We start from the raw sequence: 23,906 nt of genomic DNA, 5'->3' as shown, positions 1-23,906 counted from the left end.
CCTCAAGAGCCGGCCGCGTAACGAGCCACGCGTATCTACGAGTATTCTCTCCGAGAGAGAGAGCGAGAGAGAGAGAAAGAGCGGACCGTAGGAATTCATTTTGAACAAAAGAGTTTCACCGCAATTCCCCGGCTTCGCACGACATAATTAAATCCAGGAAAATTGACAAAGTCGTACGGTTTCCTTCGCCGAAACGGGAGGGAAAGCAGAGCGAGGCTGGTTCTTTGCTCCAAAGCAGACACGTTAAACGGAATTTTTTTTTTTTTTTTTTCTTTGGCGTTCCGATCAAAGAGCCTCGGGAACGCGATTCGTCGCCTGGGAATCGTATTCGTAATCAGGGGACCCTGTCGAATCTAACGAGAACGTTCGAGATCAACAAGCGACACACTCCTTCCCTTCTCGTTCCCTTTCGACCAACCAGGCCCGATTGTTCCTCGCTTCGTTCACGAAAATAACGTTTCCCACGGCGGAGATCCAGCGTCGTCCGTGGAGACTCGAACGCTCGCGTCCGCCGGCCTTGGCGAAGAAACGCGGGTAAAAAATTGATGAAACCGCGGGAGAGTGGGTTCTCTTTTTGCGTTTGGATCGGAAAGCCATAGGTGGGACGGCGGGAACGATCGATAATCGTTAATACTACGTTCCTGACGGGTGGTTCTCGAGGGCAGGAAAGATATCGCGATTCGATACCGATTTTTCGGATTGATTCTGTCGGAGCCGATTAAAGGACAGATTACACGTTTCTGAATCGCGTCGATACGCGGATAGATCGCCGATCGACGTGTAACGAAACTAACTGAACGCCGATCTAGCAACAAACGGAGAAAACTTGCCAGTCGAGAACTCGCGAAATACTCCATCACGCAAAATAATGCCTGGCGTACACCGTGAGCAATGAGCTTTAATGAAACGTTAATCTCGAATCGTGCCGTAAGCGAATATCCCCGAACGGCAACGGGATAAATCGTTAAAATGTACCGGGGTGAAACGTTTCGCGTTACGTTCAGCCCAGTAAATTTTCCAGATAACATTTCCATTTGTTTGCTTCCAGCATCGATCAGCAACCTTACAACGCCGTGGACAAATTTCCCCCTACGCGACACCGATAAATCAATTTTGATGCCTTACGACACTGTGAAATTATTTCCCACCGCGAATGTTGTATGCATTCTGTCTGGGGGGAAAAATTTCGGTCCGCGCGCGAGTTTAGAGAGTCGGCAACACTCTTTAAATTCGCGCGATATAAAACAGCGTGTACAGATATAGCCGAAATTAGCTAGGTTTTTTTTAAAAGGTGTAAAAAATTTCTGTTTAAATTCCAGGCAAAATGCGAATTTACCAACCGTAATAACAACCAGACCGCCGGTTTTGATGCAAATTCATATTTTTCGGGAATAACGTGTAACTTGAACGCTCGGTAAAAAAAAAGAAAAGTTGCTTTAAACGCCCGGCAAGGCATTGCGATCTCGACTTTTTTTTAATGTTACGCGTACCCTGCGCAATTTTACACTTGGGAAAACGTTTGCAGCACGGTGCATGATTTCCCAGAAAGAAATATACCGAAAATGATCTCAACATCTGGCAAAGTGTATAGAAACGACCGTGCGTTCCGTGACACTTAACGAGCTATCGACTCTCGTGATGCACGTCCATTTACAGTTTCACGACAAAGAGGAGGACGCGGATGAAAACGTTCCTCTCCCGCAAAGTTATCGGCTCCCATCGCGGCAAGTTGAATCGACTGAAAGGGGGGGGGGGGGCTCGATCTTTATTCGCGGAGCGTAGCGCGGGCTGCAAACATCTTTATGTTTCACCGGTATAATGGACGAAGCTGTAAACGGTGGACGAGCTTACGGTTTATTGTCGCGGCATTGTAACGCTCGGCTCGTCTTTCATAAAAGTGGATCAGCCGAATTATTAAAATTCTTCCCTCGGCTTTCGCGAGGGAATCGCTCGTTGCCTCCGCCGTGTTTCCCGCCGTAGGAATTCGTCCACCATCTTCCCGAGTTGCTCGAGATTCACGTGTAACGAATTATACCGTTATCATGCCTATTAACTATTCATCGTCGACCATTTTTTTGAACCCTTCGCCTTAGCCCTATGTTTCATTTCTCAGTTTCAATTTGATTCGTCGATGCTGTTTCTGTCGAGACTAACAAATTCAGTCACTTTCAGATTTTGTAATATCTGTTTTTTCAAAGATCTTCTGCAAATGCAAATCAACTTGAATTTCTGCTCGAATCAACGCGTTTCGCCACCTTGAAATCTTTCGCTGTATGTAAGTTGTTTGTACTTTACTCTACGAAGCTCGTTGTCCAAAAAATATTGTGGTGTATTTGAACTCATTTCTTTCTTTTTTCTTTTTTTTTTTTTTTTTTTTTTTTTTTTTTTTTTTTTTTTTTTTTTTTTTGACACATTTTTAAGCGAAATTATTCTCCTCGTCCTCCTTTCTTTAGATTTTTCTACTTTCCTTTACTTCCTTATTGTTGTTCCTCTCTCTTCGTATTACACCTTACGTCACAATAGCTGTTAAACGCACTTCTGTAAGAGACGTTCCCTCTATTTGTGTCGGATCAATCACGGCGCGCAATTAATTTCGTACACGTCCCTTGCGAGCGACATTCTTCAAATTCCGCGGCGAACCTTCCCCTTCGCCGCAAATTGTCCCTCAGCCGGTGGAAAATCAAATTTCCATCGATTACGCCGGCTTCCTTGAAAGGTGCCCGCGGAGGGCACGGAACAAAGGAGGGACTCGACGCAGGTCCCTTCGGAAACCGGGCTGAAAGAGGAACGAGAGGAGCGCGCTAGAGTGGCAATTTTCCTCGGGCAGGGCACGTTGTCGTTCAGGAACTCGCGGAGTAATTGGCTCGGACTAATAAGCGCCTTCAACCGACCGGGAACGTCTTCACCGAGAGGGTTCCCGCGTGCAGTCACGTGCACGTGCGTGGAAGACATGCAGACGCGACGGAAGTTTCAACCGGCCCGGAACACGTGCCGCTCCCATTTACTCTCGCAGCGGTGCTCAATCATCTCGCAGCCACGTAATTCGTAGCGTGAAATTCTTTGTGATAACGGGATCGTGGCCGAGGCTACGCGTCGTTTCACGATTTCCTTCGTCGTGTTCCGTTATCTGTCTTCCTCACGTTCCCCTGGCGTTTTACGAGAGAAGCTTCTCGTTCTTGGAATCGTCGTTGCCTCGTCAGGTCGGGAATTTTGTTACACTATGCCACATTTCGAAGTCGAAGTCGCTTAGAACATAGAATTATTAAGAAATTGTTAATCGATAGAATAGAAGTGGCTAACTGGCGGCCCTTGCCCCCCACTTCCAACCGCTAGCGCTATCCCCTCCACTGCGTTCAGAGTGTCGCGGCGTTAGATATGTATAAATTGTTTTCTTTAGCTTTTTAGCTGCCAAAGTTAAGAAAGTAATAAAAATTTGTAAATGGTCTGCTGTAGCGCGTGTGTTTCCAGTTAATGGAAAACAACTAATTTTCACCGATGAAGAGAGAAACCGGCAGATTCAGAGCGAGCAGTGAAGAAATTTACCGCCTCTGTTCTATAGAACGAAGATCATTGAATTTATAGAGTTGCTAAAAAAATTTCGTCCCATCGGTGTTAATTTCACTCCTTAACAAAGCGCGTCAAATTTGCATCGTCTGACAGGCGTGTGACACTTGGAAATTATTTGTAGAGAAACAGACAGTGTACTTCGTCCAGTCGACGAAATCTCCGACGAGAGGACACGTTGGGAGACGCGTATAGATACAGGAAGTGCCATCTTTGTGCAATCGCCACCGCGGCCGCTATTGGAAACGCATCAGTCGTTTTGTTGGAGGTGCTCGATGGGGCTCGTAGCTACGAGGGCAGCCCGCGGCCCGATCGTCGAACAACCATACACGCGAACAAACATATCGGCGGGGCCATCCAGCGACCATCCACGAGACGGATCGAATGGAACGAGCCATCGTAGGCTGAGAAACTGCCGAATAAATCGCGGGACCTTTGTCGGAGAACCGCGCCCTCTTGATATTCCGCCCGCGGAGGAAAGATTACCGTGGGGAGGAACGATATTTTCTTGCGTTACGTGTATAGATAGGTTCGAGGTTAGGTTACAGTCGATGCTTCACGATGTATGCAGGAGAGACGTTAAGATTGGAAAATTTCAGGAAGAAATATACGTGGAACGAAGACTGTGCAAAGGAGGGAGGGAGGGAGAGAGAAAGAGAGAGAGAGAGAGAGAGAGAGAGAGAGAGAGAGAGAGAGAAAGGGGGAGGATCCGGTTCGGTGACCGGCGTTGGTTCGGATTAAATTTTGAATGAAACAGAGGCTCGGGCGGCGCGACGTTCCAGAGTGCTGGTAAATATTTCGCGCGGGTCGAGCCATGTATAAAAGGGATCGACTGCGATTTTTATTTACATTCAATTCGAGCCAGCTGGCCAGACGGATTTTCTCATTATGTACGTATGTTTCACGGGGGATTCTAAATAATTTGAGGTCCGATAACGCCGCGTATTGTGGTCCATTGCTACCGTTGATACCGTTGTCTCTTAATTTCACGAACTTTCGTCGTGGCTGCTTTATTTGTTAATCGCTTTGCAAATGTTTGCAGAACGTAGTCGTGTCGTGAAATATGCAGGGAGTGTTTACGGCCTTCGATAACGTACAAAAATATCGAAATATTGAAATTGTTAGCGTAAGAATGTATCAAACACTCCCGAGCTCTGAGTCATGATTTAGGCAATTTAAATACAAAAACGCCCTGTTTTACTAGGTCAAGATCTCCAAAATCAAGACAACACATATTGTTGTCCATCCGCGTATGTCAAGAGAATCGCGAGCTTGTTTTCCGATAACGAAGTATTCGAGAAACGTCAACATCGCCAGAACGAACTAGTGGGCATAGTTTTTATAGTTGTTAAACGAGAATGGTCTCCGTCGTTAGCAAAGAATAGTTTTTCCGTAGTGAATCATGATAGTCTTCACATCAAAGTCTGACTTATCATAAACGCGAGCCAGACAAGACTCTGTGCAGTTTCACTGCAATAAAAATTATATAAACATATAGCCTCGTTATTGATCATCAATCGAGCCCGGACCATGAGTCTGAACAGAAATATTTCTTCAAGTTACGAGTAATAATTCCGTTCCACGGATATTCGAAGATATGGTCCATGGATCTTCCCGACAGTTCTCAACTTTTTTTTTTTTTTTTTACCAGAGACCAACAACAACTTCTTCCGAAGAATTTACAAAGTGTAAAATCACGTTATAACGGCAATCGACTGCTAAAGAAAAACTACGTGGCCGTTCAACGCGAAAATCGTTGGAGAATCGCGTGTTGCGGTAAACAGGAAGGTGCATCCCCCGTTGTATCGGTGTACAAATGTGGTTCGATGCTGGTATCGCCTCGCTCCGAGATAACGCCCGAAGAATCCGCCCGTGGACCCGTGGAGATTGCGGTGGAAAAGAACCGACGGAAATTACCGACACGCCAGCCAACGACGGAGGAAGCGTTCGTCGGAATCGCGATAATGCTAATAACGCCGGGAGATCCTTCGATGCAGCGGAGGTAATTGAACGCCGAGGAGAATCGACAGAGGCAACGAGAGAACGAGAGAGGTGTGAGTGAGCCAGCCACCCACGCAACGTTACGTTCCCCTTTTGCACGCTGTCTCTCTGTTCAACAAAAGGCTGGACCTTTTGCTCTCTTTCTCCTCGTTTCGTGATTTACGGCCGCGAAACTGGTCGATGGTAGAATAATGTGGAACACGCTTTTCGCCCTACAGGATATTATACCGATCGCGCGATCGCGTACGCCGATGCAAACGTTCCTCGTAATCCCGCGCTTTTCCCTCTCCCTCTCTCGCACGTTTTTTCTTTTTTCTTTTCAATCTCCTTCATTACTACGTCGCTCGGTTTCTTTCCACGCGGATTTTCACACGCGCGGCAATCGTTTTCGTTCCACTTTCTCTTTGTTCTCGATCCTCCTTTCCCGCGATCGCCAGCCAACGCGAGTGTTTCTACTTTTGTCCTTATTGATATTGGTTTTCTAATGTGGGTCGTCTTTAAATAATCGAATCACTTTCGTCTGGAAATTAGAACGAAATTATCAGCGGTAATAATGGAGAAATAGCGTACCTTGTAAAATTTTGGAGAGCGACGTGTTATTTTTAAGAGTTAAGAGAATTGGAAAATTGATTCACCTGGGTTCAAATTCAAGTCAATTCACGACTAACAACGAAACTACAAAAATTTGTACGAATGTAAACTTATGTATATGTATCACTTTATCTCTCAAGCGTTTTTCAAAAATGTGTACGTATATTTCTCGGATTTATTTTAAATTTTACTAATATTATTATATTGCTGTTAACGAAATTCTAGAACACACACGATACTTTCACGAGCATGTGACAAATTCGATAGTGTTATACTCAAATTACATCTTTGCAATCTATAACATTATGTATTTACATTGACTCTCGATTAACATTCGAACACTTAAATACTCAAACTGTTGTAATTTTGTAAAAAAAAAAAAAAATCGTACAACAACAAACTTGGATTCATTTTACAATTTGAAGCCTCTACTTTCGAAGAGCTTCGTTCATTTTATTCTAAACTGCTTTCACATGACGCAGCGGTTGGATGAGTGAAGACACTTTCTTCTCAAAAACGCTGAGTTGCCATACTATGTAAGAATATTGAACAATTTTTTTTCGTGACTGAATCTACGATGAAATTGAAGATTGAAGCCTCTTCTTTACAACGATTTCTGACGCATGATTTTTTTTTCACCACTTTATTGAACTTTGAACATTAAGCTCGTATGACGAAAATTGTAACATTTTTGTCTGATGTTCAAAATTCAGTAAATTGGCGACAAAAAAATCGCACGGTAGAAGTTTTAAGGGGTTGTCTACCATCTTCGCTGAATCACGAATTCATTTTGATCTCTCGTAATCGCGGTCGAAAGTGGAAGCGTTAATAAAATTTCACGGGGCAGGAGCCAGGAATCGAAAGTCGTCCGTCGAGAAGAGCATCGTTTGAAAACCCGGCACACTCGGCGCGGTGACACGTGTTTATTCGGTTTTGAAAACGGCTCTCCTGTATACACATACACAGGCTCGCAGTTGGGCGAGATCCTTCGTGCGCGTCGTTCCATTAAAATCGCCTCCAATAAAAGGATTTCGAGCGTGCACGCCCGCCACACGACAAAACGTTCCAGCGGATATCTCGCCTTCTCGCGAAATATGAAATATTCGTGGACGGGCCGCAGAAGGGGAATCGATACATCGGCAGCAGATAGCGTAAATATTTTAGGACGCCTCGGCATTACAACGTCTGCGGCCGCATTTATTATTTACCAACGACATTGCGTAATAATGGAGCCACGGACGTGACGCTTACGTAAACGGTGCCTTGCAAACCGGGTCCGCCCGCAAACTTTCCCGCGAGATAGCTTTCATTTTGTGGAAAATTTCGATCGTGTGGGCTGCGTGCGCGTTATTTTCAAGCATACGTCGAGGCTACTCGCCCCCTGGCGCGCGCCAACAACCTCGGGAAATTTTTTTAACCTTGTTCCACGTTGTTCCTCGCGAACTAGGTTAACCCATGATCTGGCACGGCCTAAAAGCTGATATATATCACGATTTTTATCACGTTTCGAATTTTTTTTTTCCCGACCTTGGTGTTTCATCTCTTTAGTTTCTACTGAAAAGTGATCCACGATACGTAATCAAGGTTAAACTTTTGACGACGAGGGGACTATCGAAGAAAATTTACGTCGCGCTTGAAACGATAATTTCGGAGCAGGAGCAGTGGTAGAGGTTTGGGCGGTGAGGAGAGGGAAGAGAATTGTTCAAATTTCACTCGAACGTTCGATTCGAATTCTCTTTCGATTGTAGAGAAAGTTTCGAGAACGATCGGCCTTCGAGTTGTACTACTTGTGCAGAGGCGTGTATTATCTGATTGTGAGCTCGAAACTCGAAAACCGTGCGGAACGACATGGCATAGACTCTTCGATTTAATTACCTTGTAATTACCGAGGTTTTCGACGACGCAGGGTAAGCTGACGTCTCTCCCCAGTGGCACCGTGACGTTCGGTATTGGCTCAGCAAACATCGGTTGATCGGACAAGGCTGCAAAGATAGAAAATTCTATTAACTGTCAATTCACTCTCCTTTTTTTTCTTGCCCCTACCCCTTCCCCCTATCAATTTCGATCTCAGAGAGATAATTTTAGACATTGGTAGATTGGTTCGATTACGATCGTCGGGTGAATCCACTTTGGTTTTAAAAATAACACGGTTATTAGCAATTACACTATCCGTTTATATTGATACATTAATAATATTGATATACATAATATTGATCCATTTGAAATACATTCATGCCTTTTCTTTGAATATTTTTGATATCGTAGACATTACTATCGTTAGTGTATTACGTACATATCTAGAGAGTCTCTAATCGAATGCTGTAACGAAATAACCTTTAAATTTGAATTATCTCGTTCGTTAGTACATCATTTATCTTATGTAATAAAATTTAATGCATACGCCTACTGTTTTATTTCGTTTCATATTTCGTTCCAGCACAGAGTTTCATTGATAAAATATCGTTGTATATACAGCCGTGAATGTTTATACAAATTCGTATTTCGACGAACGTAATCAAAGAAAAAGAATGAAAAAAAAAAAAAACTCGTTTTGACATTATAACGAACGCTATGCTTTACATAATTCTGCATGTTATGTAACATGCATTTCCTTTCGTTCCATAAATACATAAAAATTCGCGGTACAAGCGTACGGGAAGCGTCTGGGTTAAGTTATTCAGTTACCACGGCGAAATATAATTGCAAAGACAAAAATCACGTTCGCGTGACACGTCGTTAGGCAGCTATGCAACGACGCGTTTGTATGGATCATAATGGCGCGATAAATCCGCGCAGGCGAACCCTCGGCGAGACTTCATAAAGTCGCAGCCACCCTCTTAAACTCCGATTATGATTGATTTCGCGGCGTTCCGGGCCGCGTCGAAGAATAACCGCGTCATAGATACCGCGATGATGGATCGGGGGCGTTGATTAACGAGAAGAATTAATCACGGGGCGTCGCATCGCTGTTCGATGTCGCGGGCTTGCCGATTTGGCCTTGCCCTTTGCACTCTTTTCTGAATTCCACTCCAGACTCAATCCCGCATCGGCTGACAGTCCTCGATATATTTCCGAAAGAAAGGAGAACTATCGACAACAAATGCATAAAATTTCCATCGGAGACGTTAAAGTAGAAGAAACAGAAAATCTTTGTAATGCAATAGGGTACACAAGATTAATAAAGAATCGTTTAACTCCAAAAATACATTGTTTTGTATCTATAAAATATTAATACATTAATATATTAACAATTAATAATTAATGATATTAATATATTTTTATATTTAACAAAAATATTGAAATGGTCATTTTGACCATTTCCAAAAGGAACGAGCTTTCAACTATAGATAATTAATGTATGAAATTTCGATCGGAGACGTTAAAGTCGAAGAAACAGAAAATCTTTGTAATGCAATAGGGTACACAAGATTAACAAAGAATCGTTCAAGTCTCCAAAAATACGTTGTTTTATATTTATAAAATATTAATATAATATTAATACATTATTATATTAATAATTAATAATATTAATATATTTTTATATTTAACAAAAATATTGAAATGGTCATTTTGACCATTTCCGAAAGTAACGAGCTTTTAACTATTAATGCATAAAATTTCCATTAGAGACGTCCAAGTAAAAGATAATTTTTACAATACAATCGGATACACAAGCTCAACGAAGAATCACTCGAGTTCCCAAAAATATGCCGTTTCGTATCTACAAAATATTCAAATGGTCATTTTGACCATTTTGGTAGTTCCGGCGTTTATTTCATCGGAGAAACGCGAAGAAAAATGTTCGAGTATATCTACGCGCCGTGATTCTCGGCGAGATTTCAGTTGGTATTTGATAAACTCGGAGAAGTCTCGCGCAGATGATCGTTAAAGCGAGTCACCGGCAGAAGTTCCATTCGTAAATCACGACATCGGACGCACGTGATTCACCGTCTTCCGTTTCATTCCGGCCCGGTGGAAGTTGCGGCGTGTCGTTCAAGTGCCGATTGTGAACGGCCAAGTTTTACCATCGAGTGATGCAAGGAGCGAAGTTGCACTAAGTCGCTCCATTTTCTCGAGAAAAGCCTCTTAATCGAGCGATCTGTGTCACTCGCGAGCGAACGCGCGGCTATATAAGTTTCAATTTCGCCGGCGATCTGTCGATAAAATCTGGCAGGCTCCACTTGGCTCTTGTCACGCGAGTATCTTTCGTATTTCGAACGTTTCCTTTCGTCCCCTTTCGACACTTTACATCCGGAAACGAATCGTTTCGCTGTAATAACGCGATAAATGAATCTTATCTTCCCTTATGTTGGTGTCACAACGTCGGAATTGTGTGGGTCGTCGGCATCACGCTGGGCTGCGACAACGGTTTTGCCAGCAAAACTGTTTATTGTGCTCGAGCAACGTGGTAGCTCGAGCAGTGGTTACAATCGGACTTGTGCTTCGGAGAAATCTCTCTCTTGCTTTCGTATTTTTCGCCCCTGTTTACAGTCGGGAGTCAGAAAAATATTGGCACCCACCTAGTCTCTTGGCGATATTTTCGTGGCAACGAATGGCATATTAAGAAAATCTGTTTCACCCCGTACAAAAGTAACGATTTTCCAACGACGAGTTATGCAGTAACAACACAAGAGATGTAAAATGTCGAGAGTCGAAAATTCGGCGCAGTGTCGTTAGAAAAATGGCAAAATATACTTTTGTAAGTACAGTAGAGCTGCAAATCACATGTCAATATTTTTCTTAAATTTTTATATTATACCGAAAACTCGTTATTGTTATCTCGCGCATTACTCATGTGACAAATTATTCGTGGACACAGAGTTTTGTTAACGTCGCATTTGTTCTTATCAAAGATATTAAGCAAGAGAACTAAAATAGGTGTTTTAGCATTGTTTCGATTCATTATACACGTATATTGCTCGAGAGAGTTGGGAAGTCTGGAAAAGAAAGGACAGAAGATATTGGTGACTAATTGTAAAGAATAGAGGGCAGAATGGGATGGATGATTTTATATTCGTCAGAGATAGGAGTCAAAGTGAGTGCACGTGTTCGCGAGAGATAGCGGGGGAAAAGTATCCGACGACAAATTTCATGGGAACAGAGGAAACAGTGTAGGCGGATGCAACGCAATCAACTTCTATTCTGCAGTGACCTTCGTGATCCGCCAAGCGTTTCGCTTTCCCGCAAACAAGCCCGTTACAGTTCCAGATTTACGCTGGATATAATAGACAATCGCAATAATTTATTACAGTTTACGATATTCTCTCTCTTTCTCTCTCTCTCTCTCTGAAAAGGAAAAAAATAAATAAATAAAAGAAACGGTTTTCCTAAAAGGCTTTTCGTTTAGTCTCTTCCATATATCCTTCTTTCCTTCTTCGCCTCAGTATTAAATTAGAGTAATGAAATGCAGCGATAACAGACATAGATCGATCAGCTTTAAAAATACGATAGAACAGTTCGCTGTTGCTGATATTTCAACTCATCGACAGTTCCCCCCACCGATGCCTTCTTCTCTGAAACTAGCGTAGACATTACAGCGTGCACATTGCATTTGACCAGTCGACTTAGAACTGCTGACAGACCCGGCAGTCGCGCGATGCACGATACCTGTGCTTTTTACCTTTCCTCGCCGACCCTAACGCGCCTTTCAAGTATTTACCCGCCGACTCGTTCGATCGCCCCGAAGCCTGCTCGATCGTTTCGTTCGCGATCAGCTATCGTCTCACCGGATTCATCGATCAACGTTCAAGATCAAGAAGCAAGAGAGACGCTGAAGTAAAATCGGGAGGGAACTGTCGCCAGATAGCCGGAGCGGCGACTTGGTGGCGATTATTGATTGAGAAACGTAACGAAAAAGGTGCGCCGAGGGAAGAAAATAGGACAGCCGAGATGCGCGAAGTTCGCGAGACTCTTTCAAAGAGTAAAACGTTGCGAACGGCGACAAATTCCTTCGTCGAACATCTGTGCCCTATATTCGGATTCCATGCTCGACGCGTCGCGGCAATGGTGCGCCATCAATCACCGGCTTTATCGATTCGTTCCATCATCGATCCTACGCCGGAAACGGAGTCTCACTTTTTTTTCTCTGCGTAGTTCGACGCGTTCCGTCGCACAGTCGCGTCTACGTCGACGAAATTCCCGCGACTCGCGGACTCGGTCGCGAGTGCAGTGTTCACGGCGTGAACCTTGAACTTTGCGCAGCTGTCGAAATCAGTTGAAACACGAACTGATGGACGGAAGAGACCGGAGAGAAAGATTTGACTCTGAAGATGATTTAGAAAAGGATTGTGAAATTTTTGGTTGACTCTATGTGTTGCACCGACTATGTGCGTCGATTATGGAACTTGTCGCCATTCGACTCGGACTCACAGTGAACTTTGGACTTGGAAAAATTTCAATTCTCTCCATGTGTCAACGATATGATTTGCGACACATTCGCACGACACATTCGCGATGCTTTGTCGATTCTATTTTTGCATATCTAATTTACTGCCTATCTACAACAGCTACAAGAGCTATAATTTTTTCAGTTTCGCGTTTCTTCGAATTGCCTGAACGAAGTCCAAAGTCGCACGTCAGAAGGAAGTGTTCAACGTTTCCTTATTAAAGAAGAATCGATCCACGGTCGACTACGTTTGAATATGCATATGTCACAAATGCGAATGGTGTACTATTCAATAAAAAAAAAAAGAAAACGATGATAATCGTGGTTAGGGCCTGGAGAGAAAGAAGAGGGGGAAACGGTTGATCGAGTGTCAAATTCGCTTGGCCGGAGGAGGGGAAGAAATTGGACAGGTCTGGCGGTAACGAATCATTATCTCTCTTTCGGAGCTCTTTGTGAATTATTGTTACGAGCATTTTCAATTTTCACGTAACACTCGGCCGACATTCGTTAACTTCTGCTCGTCAGCCTTCTGTTCGCTGCGAATCCTTTTCATAGCAAATTAAGACCCGAGACAGACAGAGAGAGAGAGAGAGAGCGAGAGAGATCGAAATCTGCCTCTGTGAGCGACGTTTCCTGTTGTGTGTTGTCTCGTTCAAGTCATCGCCGAGAGCAATTCAAGTTCGCATTATCCAGCTCGCGACAAACGTAATTTCCATCAAGATAATAGGACCAGGAGATCGTCTTAGTGGTACTTAATGACGCTTAATAACACTTAATCGCGCTTGATGATAAAAGGAAGAACTGAGAAATGAATCTTCAATGAAAATCGTAGTGCAGGGTTTCGTCGGACGATACATAGAGATAGAACCAAAAGAGGAACCGATATGAAATTATGGATGTTCGTGAAAGTCAGCCTGATCGCCGTCACGATCTTCACGTTCACCCTCTACGTTCTGTCCTTCTATTTCAACTGGAAGATCGACGACATCCTCCACTTCAGGCGGATCATCAATGGCGACGCGCGAGTGAGGAACACGACGAAGAAGATCCTGTTCTGGAACACCATGTTCAACGACGAGACGTTTTACATGGGCAAGGGCGACATATTCCACGACTGTCCCGTAAACGATTGTTACGCGACGCACGACAGGAGCTACGCGAATCTGATGGACTTCGACGCGGTCCTGTTTCACGGTAACGAGCTCGAGTTCACCGATCTGCCGAGGAGTAGGTCACCGCGGCAGTGGTACGTTTTCGTGAATCTGGAAAGTCCGGCCAACAGACCGCTGACCAGCTACTTTTACGAGGACTTCTTTAACGTCACGATGACGTACAGATTGGACAGCGACATCGTGTGGACCTACGGAATCGTTAAGGATTCCCACACCGGCGAAATCGTCGCACCTAGCAGAAACGCGAATTGGGACGCGTTTTACAATCGGTCAGGTAACTGTCGACGACAATCGACGAGATTTTTATTCGATCGGTGAGACAAAGCTTTTATGAAACGACGTATTTTCATTTGGATTTGTTAACGTTGGTTATAAAAGAGGAGGAAATTTTAAAGTAACGAATTCTTATGTCAATTAAATTTGATTTGAACATATATAATCAATAAATTTAATTTAAGAGATAACATAACCTCGACAACAATGTCGAAACTTTTATATAATCAGAGAAATGATTCTTTTATAAACCAATGTTACAAAAGAGGAGAAAATTTTAAAGCAACGAATTCTTATGTCAATTTTAATTTAACAGATAAAATAACCTTGACGACGCAACTTTTATATAATCGTAGAAATGATTCGCCAATATATTTTCATTTGGATCTGTTATTGTTGGTTACTGTGAGAAGTTAATTATTATTGACATGAGTGAGTGAGAGAGAAATAGCGAGTGAGCAATGAGTAGTAATGGGGATAAGACTAAAAGAGGAATAGCGAGCTGGAAAGAGATAGTAATTCGAGTGAAACAGTGATAGTGATTCGAGCGGAAGAGTAAAAGAAAGCTGAATTTTTATCCCCTTTTCCACCAACAAATGGTAGCAGAGGTCCGTGGTTGATCAGTAGGTTTCATAGTTAGTTAGTTAGATAATTAGCAAGTCAGTCAGTAGATTAGTTGGCTTAGAGAGAAGTGTGAATTAATTAAAACAGAGAGATAAGAAGCGTGGTTAGATAGTTGGTTCAAAGAGAAGTGAAAAATAATAAGACAACGGGAAAGCAACGACGTGCGACGTAATGGCGGACAACTGGAATATTGCCGGCGTTGAGTCGTTAAACGACAGAAATTATTTTTTGTGGCGAGAAAAGGTAGAGGGAATACTTCGATCCAAAAAATTATGGAGAAAGATAATGGCAGTAAAACCATCTGAAAAACCATTGACCGGAGAAGCGGAATAGGCAAGAAAATTCCAAATATGGAACGATTGGGACGAACATTCATGCTGAATACTATGACCGAGGCCCATTTGCTGAAATACAGCCACGAAAGAAATGCAGAAAAATTATGGAATGCGATAAAAAACGACATGGCGGTGGAAACGGAACAGTTAAAAACCAGATACCTGAGTGATCTTACCAACCTCAAGATGAAGAAGGATGAAATCGTTGATGAACATATAAACAGAGCTGAGAGATTGAGAAACAAATGTCGGCAGTTAGGAAAGGACATCGAAGGATTTGAACTGAAGATGTTTATTTTGAGAGGACTAAGAATTTGAACCGAACGTTAGGATGTTGAAGAGCCAAACCAACATGACAATAAATGATATGAGGTACGCATTAAAGCAAAACGAATTGAGACGAGAAAAAGGGCATGTTGAAAGAGATAATGAAAGTGTGAGGAAAGTAGGAGAGAGCGCAAGGAATAATGTGAACTGTTTTAAACGTGATAAGAGAGGTCACTTTGCAGACCAGTGTCATGCAAGACAAAGATGCTTTAATTGCAATGAAGTAGATCATATTGCTGCAGAATGCAGGAGGCAGAGACAATTCACAACAACGCAAGAGGAAGAGGACATCGTGTTCAAGCTGAATTTTTATCCCCTTTTCCACCAACAGTTACAAAAATGGAGGGAATTTTAAAGCAAGGAATTCTTAAGTCGATATTAATTTAACAGAGATAAGATAACCTCGACGATAATCTCGATAAACTTTTATATAATCGGAGAAATGTTTCTTTTATAAACCAATATATTTTCATTTGGGCTTGTTAGTGTCTATTACAAAAGAGGAGGAAATTCTTATGTCTGAATTTTGGTCTAACAAATCATACAACTTTGACGATAATCTCGAAATGACTTCTTTTATAAATCAGTCTATTTTCATTTGCGTTCATCGTTAGTGTTGATTGCAAAGGAGGAAAGGAAATTTCGAAGTAACGATTTCGTATAGTATATCAATTTTATTCTCGACGTAATTTCGACGACAATCTCGATACTTTCATTCGATCGGCAAGAAACGACGCTCTTGTAAATCAATATATTTCGATTCGATTTAGACTGGCAAGAGGAGGAAATTTCGACGCGACGAGTTCGAATATCAATTTTGATTGTCTCCGTATTTAGAACAACACGAGAACGTGTTTCACCATTGCGGTTGCCTTGTGGATGGCGCGTCATCTTGTCCCGCGTGCTTCATAATCGTCGCGGTGCGTAATTAATCTCGGTTCTCTCCGCGTTGCTTTTGCCTACGGTGCGACAAAGAACCCGGCCATTTGCTGTCGCAACACGAGACACGGGTCGCTGTTCTTTCGTGGTTGCGCACCCGCGCGAAACGAGCGGCAAAAACGTTTCCGCGGCGAGCTGTTTCTTCGTATGCGACCGGGGAACAGCCGGGGGAAACGTGTCTTGCTGCAGAACGAAAAATAAAGGAGGGACTATGGTGGAATTGTTAAAACTCTAACGAGATCGAACAGTGAGGGGGCGTGTAATCGCGAGTTTTGACTTTTTAATCATGTGTCGCGTGCCCCTCCCCCCCCAACACGCTGATCGTCATTAAATACACGTGTTCCCCCGGGGAATCGAAAAAGGCGAGCGTTACGTTAATAGAAACGGAGAAAAGGTTGGGAAGTCGCGAAGGACAGTCGTAGACTGTAACAATTTCTCTGCGTAATCGTCGTTGCGTAACGTGCAGGGCTCGCACGTGCTAATTAAAGTGTCGCCGATGACTTTATTAACCGTTGCAAATTAGCTGTCCCCCGTTTCTGCAACTCTGCCGCTTCTTGTTAGCCAGGTCACGTTTGGTTCGGTTCGCGTACGTTTTAATAAATTTTCCACAACCGAGGATTGTTGATTCCTCGATTCTACGATTCGTGAATACGTAGATAAACATTGGTTCCAAAAAATATCTCGCGATTTTTAAAGTTAAAGGAAGGAACAAATTTTCGGACTAATTGAGAATGCTTTCGTAGAAATTCGTGGAAATAATTAAGAAAGACTTGCCATCGGATCATTTGCAATAGACTGTATTGAAAAATAGAAACTTATTTTGTTCCTCGATTCTCTTTAATATTTGTTCGGGCATATTGCTCGCTAGATATTCGCATTAAAAGCAAAATTCTCGAGCAATATGTTATTAATCCATTAACGTAAATTTCATCGGCGCTACACATGATACTACGTAAACACTAATTTGCAAACAGAGGATACTTCCACAATTCTGCTATGTTTATCTATCTTAGTTACTCTTATATATTTATGTATCCTACCTTCGTCTCACTTATCATCTATCTGTACTATTATATGAAAGTTTCTTCCCATCTGTTTTTTTTTTTTTTTAATAAAACATCAAAATGCAAGAAGAAACTAATCTTATTAATTTGAAATTAAGCTTAAGTTCAGACTTTTTTCATTACGTTTTAAATGTTGAAGAAAACATATAATAAAAAAAAAGTTGCGGATTTATTTTAGCAGGAATTCTTGTCACTTTTTCTTTTCCGCATGAGAATTCATATTTGAATAACGAATAAATCAAATTATGAATTAAATTATATATTTAATCATAAATTAAATAATGAATAAACGAAAGGTGAAAATTAAAGTGAAAATAATTTGTCTGAATGGAAGCAGTCGTCGAGTTATACAGTAGTATTATCTATACGACGCTCGGTTGAAATCGTCGAACGTCTCACGAGAGCAACAATTTGCACAGGTGGTCGATCGCTCGCTGACGAGGGCGCCGCGTCGTCGTTGTCGAGGACGATTCGAGGCAAGACGAAGCCGATCGTCTGGTTCGTAAGCAACTGCCAGGCAAAAAGCGGCCGGCAGGAGTACGTGAACGAGCTGTCCAGGCACATACCGATCGACGTTTACGGGAAATGCGGCAGCATGAATTGTCCATCGAGCGACGATTGTTTCGCACGAGTCGCCGAACCCAACTACTTTTTCTACCTGTCGTTCGAGAACTCGCTGTGCGACGATTACGTAACCGAGAAGCTGTACAATGCCCTCAGGTAAAAACAATGGCCGCGGCGAAACGATCTTTTGACGATCAAATTGTCAGCCGCAGCTCGTGTTCACCGATTTCGAATCGGCTGACGTATCCGCGTTTTCAGTTTTCCAGCGTCCTATATAAAATTGTTTCGACACGTGACCGTGCACCGATCCTGCCGACAAGCTTGTCCGCGTACGTTTCATTTCCACCATATTTTTGTTCTCTGTGATAGTCTTTTTTTTTTCTTTCTTTTTTGTTATTATTTTCCAGTTCTTATTTTCGTAAATTAGAGAAGCGACGGGAAAATAAAAGCAAACGAAAAATGTTGTAAATATCATCTTGTTGAGAGAAATGAACTTACGCAAGCGAGTCATCCGCTTCTTTACGATTGGATGTTACGTTACTTTGGAGATTTGCATTACTTTATTTCCTTCACTGCGTTTACGAAATGTTATAAAATTGTTAGAATCAAATAGTCTGCAGTAATTGTGTTTACCTGCACGGTGAAATTGAGAAATTCGCGATTCTCTGAATGAACAAAATTTCCGTGAAATTTCTGGAAGGTTCCGGACCGATACAGAAACGCGATTGAAATTCCACGCTCAATTTACTCCTTATTTATAATAGATACTCGTCATTTCGGAGTTGAAGGGAACGCCCAGGCGATTAAAGGAAGCGGATGCAAAACACTATCATTTCCGTTCTGCTTTCAGATACAACATAATTCCCATCGTTTACGGCGGCGCCAATTACAGCCACTTTGCACCGCCGCTCTCCTACATAGACGCCCTCGACTTCGACACGCCGAACAGCCTGGCTGAATATTTAGGGAAGCTGATCGAGGATCCGCGGAAGTACGGCGAGTACTTCGCCTGGAAGAGATATTACGAAGTCGACGGGGGCATTCGGCAGGCGGTGTGCAATCTGTGCGAGTTTCTCCATAAGCGGAAGAGGCCACGGACGTATGACTCGTTGTCTAATTGGTACAGTCGGTCGAAATGCCCCTTGCAGAAATATCTACATTACCAAAGTTACCTCACGGGATCCGTATTCAAAGACTGACTTGATTATACTTTATATTTTTCTAAAATATCGCCGCGCGAATGTAAATGAATTTTCCTACCGCGAAATACATTTATTGTTGATTTAGGACTAGATTTGTTTTATTTATTTTCACTGGTCCGCGATTATATATAGTACTACTTCGTATGCTGTATGTATGTATGTATGTATGTATGTATGTAGGAAACATTTTGTAATTTCATTAACACTGTTGCGCGATCGTATTGGTCAAAGCTGAAATCTGACAAAATATGTGTGAATTACAAGACGTTACGCGCTTCGTAACTAAGAGTCGTAAATTAATTTAAATTGATGTCAGAAATAACTATAAGGTTTACTAATGTAGTAAACAATTTTCTGATTTTTTCAAACAGATACTAGCCTTAATTGCTTTGCAATCGTACAAGATTGAGAGTTATTTCAAAATAACTAATATATCGACGAGTCGAGCGTCACTACAGTGCTAATGAAATTTCAATGTATCTTATAGACACGCAAAATTTGTCCACGTGTGTTCGAACACGCTTTCACATAGCTGTGTGCATGTACAGAGAATATCCAAGTCCCAGACTTATCCATTTGTTTATCAGAACCGCGTGCTATCGCGTTTAACTCGAATAATACTGAAAAATGTACAAAATATCAGCGAACGAAAGTTCTACATAAAGTGGAATCTCAAACAATAAATGGGGCAGGAACTTTTTAAGCGGCATACGCCGGTCGTTTAAATGAATTCAAACGTATTAACTTTAAACGCAAGCTAAATCTACGTTGCACGGTCCCGTAACTTATTTAATATTTCAATAAAATTGCTAATTCACGGGTAAATTGTGCGAAAGTGAAAGAGAGAACGGCGGGAAGAAGGGGGAGGGAGGGAGAGAGGGAAATGTTTGAAATTTACGTATGAGCTGCCGATTAAACGGAGAAGTAGTTATTGGAAGCGTAATTAGAATGTTTCGTTCGTGATTTAAAAAATTCACACGGAAGTTTAATCGATCGTTGTTCCTGCCGTGAAATAATGTACAAATCGAACATGCCGATAGATCGATGATTCTCACAATTTATCCCGAAATTTATTCCGAAACCATCGGCGAGAAAGTTTTAATCAATTAGTTTACAACTTATAATAACGTGCAAGCACGCTGCGATTGGTGTTCACACGGTACACGTATTTTTAAGTGGCTCGCGAGAACGATGCACCGGTTTCTAATTACCAGAACTCATTTACAATCACTTATCGGGCTTTCAGCGAACCATTTGCACGTCACCTTTAAAATAAAGCCAAGGCTGTGAACGATAATTTTGCTCGTGCTGTTGCGCAATGCCAATCGTTCGAATGTTATTTTAAAATTCAATGAACCAGTCAACCAGTTTATCGCTGCGGCAACAAGAATGATTAATTCATTCGAAGGATGAGAATTCAGGAGAGAGAGAGAGAATCGTTCTTAGTAGGTATTCGTTCACGTTCAGTGTTTAGGAAACTCTAGGATCGCGACGTCATTCGAACGAAGAAATTTTATATTCTAACATCGGTTATAATTGATATCACGTTACCGTCGAAGTTACAATTTCTTATTTTCGCTACGATACTAGTAACGTTGTTTTCGACAGTCTAACGTTGGGCTTCTCAAAGAGGTTTGGGGATCGCAGAAATTTTATCAAAAATTCGTATTTGGTCTTTAATATATGGTGAAATGATATTTGTATGTATACCAAAGAATTGTTTTCGAATAAATTTTCTATATGATTTTTATGATTTTTATTATTATCGGCAAATGTTTTAATTCCTAGTCTCCTAGTACTCCTAGTATTCCTAGTTTATGTATCTTCTGAGAAGCTCTGGTCTAATATATTAATATTAATATATATATTTTCTAACATTATTTAATATATTTAATATATATTATAATATATTATAATATATATACATATTTAATATATATTACAATAAATATACATATTTAATATATTTAATATATTTTCTAATTAATTTATATTAATATTAATATATATATTTTAGTATATATATATTTTCTAATATTACTTGTTAATCTAATATTAATAACAAGTGTTAATATATATTTTCTATTATTTAATATTAATATTAATATATTTTCTCATCATGAGAATGCGTGACACATTTCCCAAGGAATTTCGCTATTCGATTGATTTCTTTCGTCATTTTCAGGCCACGACAATAATTGTATATATTGTCGCGCGTTTATGGTCATCGATGGACAAAATTAACGACTCGAGAGAGCGTCACAGCTCGGAACAACAGGCAACGACAACTTCTCTTTCGAGAGACAAAAAAGACAAGTGAGACTTGTTCGTATCACGCTGCCTGTTTTAATTAAAGTTCGCGCTATTTCCCGGAAAGTTTCCAGCGTCAAATATGTCGCGTCTAGTAAACAACTAGTCATTCTCCGATGGATCGGGAGAGAGAGAGAGAGAGAGAGACTCGCTGGTACCGATGGTGGCATTCTTGCGCGATTTCTTCGACGCGACGGTCGAAGAAATTTCAAACGCGTTGCGCGTTGGTCTGAAAAGGCCTGTAAAATCACGCTCGAGTCGTTGAACGAGGAAGTTGGCGCGAACGGACGCGACAAAACCATTCGAATCGCGCGGGAATTGTTTAAACCGAGGCACCGAGAATTTTCGTAATAATTGGTTGAATCGGCGATCCTTCGTAAACAAGCACGGTCCGTTGATTAATTAGGAGTCTTGTTGAAGATTCGTTTTGAATAGTGTCATTGAGAGCGTTAATATTCCTTCAGCAGGAGTGTCGCAGTTTGAAAGGTAGACTTGCCTCGGCTCTGTTTACAATCTTCTATCCTGTTAATTTCGCTTCGCTGACTCATTATCGTAATGACATTGATCGCTGTATTTTTTCCAGGCATTATGCAACCACGACGAAGCGACTATTGTTAAACGTACGAATGGAAAATTCCTGGCGGGTGACGCGCAAATTTTTAACTCGCGTTCGCTCGAAACGAAAATCCAGAGAGAGAGAGAGAGAGAGAGAGAGAGAGAGAGAAAGAGTTGCATTTTGATTCTACGTTGTAAATGCCAAAGAGAAACTCGATTTCTTTTGAAACGGGGAGAGGAGTGTACCGCTGAGTGTCGAACACGGTGCACCGTGACGATACTCAGTTAAGAACGATATTTCTACGATCGCGCGATGGAAAGGATAGGAAATACGTGAACTCTTAAGTAGACTCGGGTGCCACGTTCTTTCACGGGATGGGACTCGACGTTTCAGGCCAGCCGATGTGAAGAAGCGCACGCTCCGGTCCGATGCGTTTTTGCACAGTGCTGGAAAACGCCACACAATAGACCACTGGTTAACCACTTTTGCGAAAGCTATTTCAACGTCACCGTGACGTATAAGTTTTTATTGTGACGTCGCGTTGTGGATGTATGGCACCGTTAGGGATAAAATGACCAACGAAATTGTCGCCCCTTTTCACCCTCCGCTGGTGTCCAAGTTTCATTTCTGCTCTTTTTTTTTTCCCCTCTTTTTTTCTCAACAATCGATCGACAACGTTTCTTGCACTATACGCAGATTCTATTTGTCAACGGGGAAACTCTTGAAAATTTATTTCGCATACGTCAGACGATAAACGAGTGAAAAGCGTCAGTCTTGTACATTTTAGAAATTTATTAGCCCCATTTGTCAGTCTTGTCGGCGGAAGCTAAATTCGTGTTTACACGGACGGGCGTGCCATACTCGAACAAGACTAACAATAAGGAGAACGCGATCGGGCACGGTTTGCGGACAACTGTCAGAGCGAGGAGATCCATACAACGCTAAACTGTCCAACCGGACGCACGGACGTCGACGTTTGCGGCGAGCGCGGTGATTATAACTGTTCTTGCGGCAACTAGCGCTTCTCTCAAGATCGCCAAGCGCGGCTTTTTCTATTTCTCCTTCGAGGAACGTTCTGCTCGGCGACTTTGCAACTAGCCCGAACTGCGCAGTTCTCTCTCAACAATGGGGACAGTGTTTTGTACCTTGGAGCGTTCAAGCGTTCTTGCGGTGGTCGTCCACTTAAGAGGAATAATTTCCTGCTGCATCTGGAGCAGTTGTCGGCTCAAAAAATAAAATGAAAATCGAAGAAACGCGTTTCAGCGAAAATAAATTAACATTAAACATTAGTTATACAGGGTGAGTAATTCTCGTAACGCGACGACATCAAATAACTAAATATTTGTCGTACGAAAAAATGTTGACATGTAGTATTCTAATCAGTTTTACGTTATTTTGCTCTCTTTATCAAGATGGTCACTTTCAATTTTTTAAATGGCACAGTTAATATTCCTTCCCGAATTCGGATAGAGCGTTGAATTCGTACATAAAAAAAGTATTATACCAAATAGGGTCTGAAATACATAGTTACTGAGATATTAGCAAAAATATTTCTTTACATTGTATTAGAAAAGATCATTAATCTCAGTAACTATGAATTTTAGACCCTATTTGGTATAATACTTTTTTATATATGAATTCAACGCTCTATCCGAATTCGAGAAGAAGTATTAAATATTCCATTTAAAAAATTATAAAGGTGACCTTCATATTTTGATAAAAAAGCAAAATAACATAAAACTGATGTCACCCTGGAAGCCATGCAACTTCTATCTGAAACATTTTTTCGTACAACAAATATTGAGTTATTTGATGTCATCACGTTACGAGACTCGCCCTATATACGTCAACTTATCTGTTACAGATGATACTTCAATACGATATCCATCGTATAATAACAGATTCGTTTTGACGTCTTGAGCTAGTCATGTAAAAACAGCGTGGCGTTCGACATACGTGTTAAACATTGAAAACGATGAAAAAAAAAAAAAAAAAAAAG

The 23,906-nt window shown here is 41.7% G+C and overlaps 2 protein-coding genes across 2 annotated transcripts in view; one reads left to right on the top strand and one right to left on the bottom strand.

Annotated features, from left to right (window-relative positions):
- LOC122531690 (protein amalgam-like) overlaps positions 1 to 23,906 on the bottom strand; it is a 238,083-nt gene that overhangs the window by 11,590 nt on the left and 202,587 nt on the right. Inside the window, exon 3 of the mRNA XM_043659809.1 lies at positions 8,032 to 8,138. Coding sequence (XP_043515744.1) covers positions 8,032 to 8,138 — 107 coding nt within the window. The remainder of the gene's footprint in view (positions 1 to 8,031; positions 8,139 to 23,906) is intronic.
- Positions 11,689 to 19,128, top strand: LOC122531680 (alpha-(1,3)-fucosyltransferase C-like). The gene is made up of 3 exons (XM_043659787.1): positions 11,689 to 13,987; positions 17,695 to 17,995; positions 18,690 to 19,128. The coding sequence occupies exons 1-3, from the start codon at positions 13,426 to 13,428 to the stop codon at positions 19,036 to 19,038; spliced, it is 1,212 nt and encodes a 403-aa protein (XP_043515722.1). The 5' UTR covers positions 11,689 to 13,425; the 3' UTR covers positions 19,039 to 19,128.

This window comes from Frieseomelitta varia, unplaced genomic scaffold, assembly GCF_011392965.1.
Source record: "Frieseomelitta varia isolate USP_RPSP 00005682 unplaced genomic scaffold, Fvar_1.2 scaffold_411, whole genome shotgun sequence".
Taxonomy (NCBI): domain Eukaryota; kingdom Metazoa; phylum Arthropoda; class Insecta; order Hymenoptera; family Apidae; genus Frieseomelitta; species Frieseomelitta varia.
The sequence above is the reverse complement of the archived record's forward strand: the minus strand, read 5'-3'. Positions and strand labels throughout refer to the sequence as shown.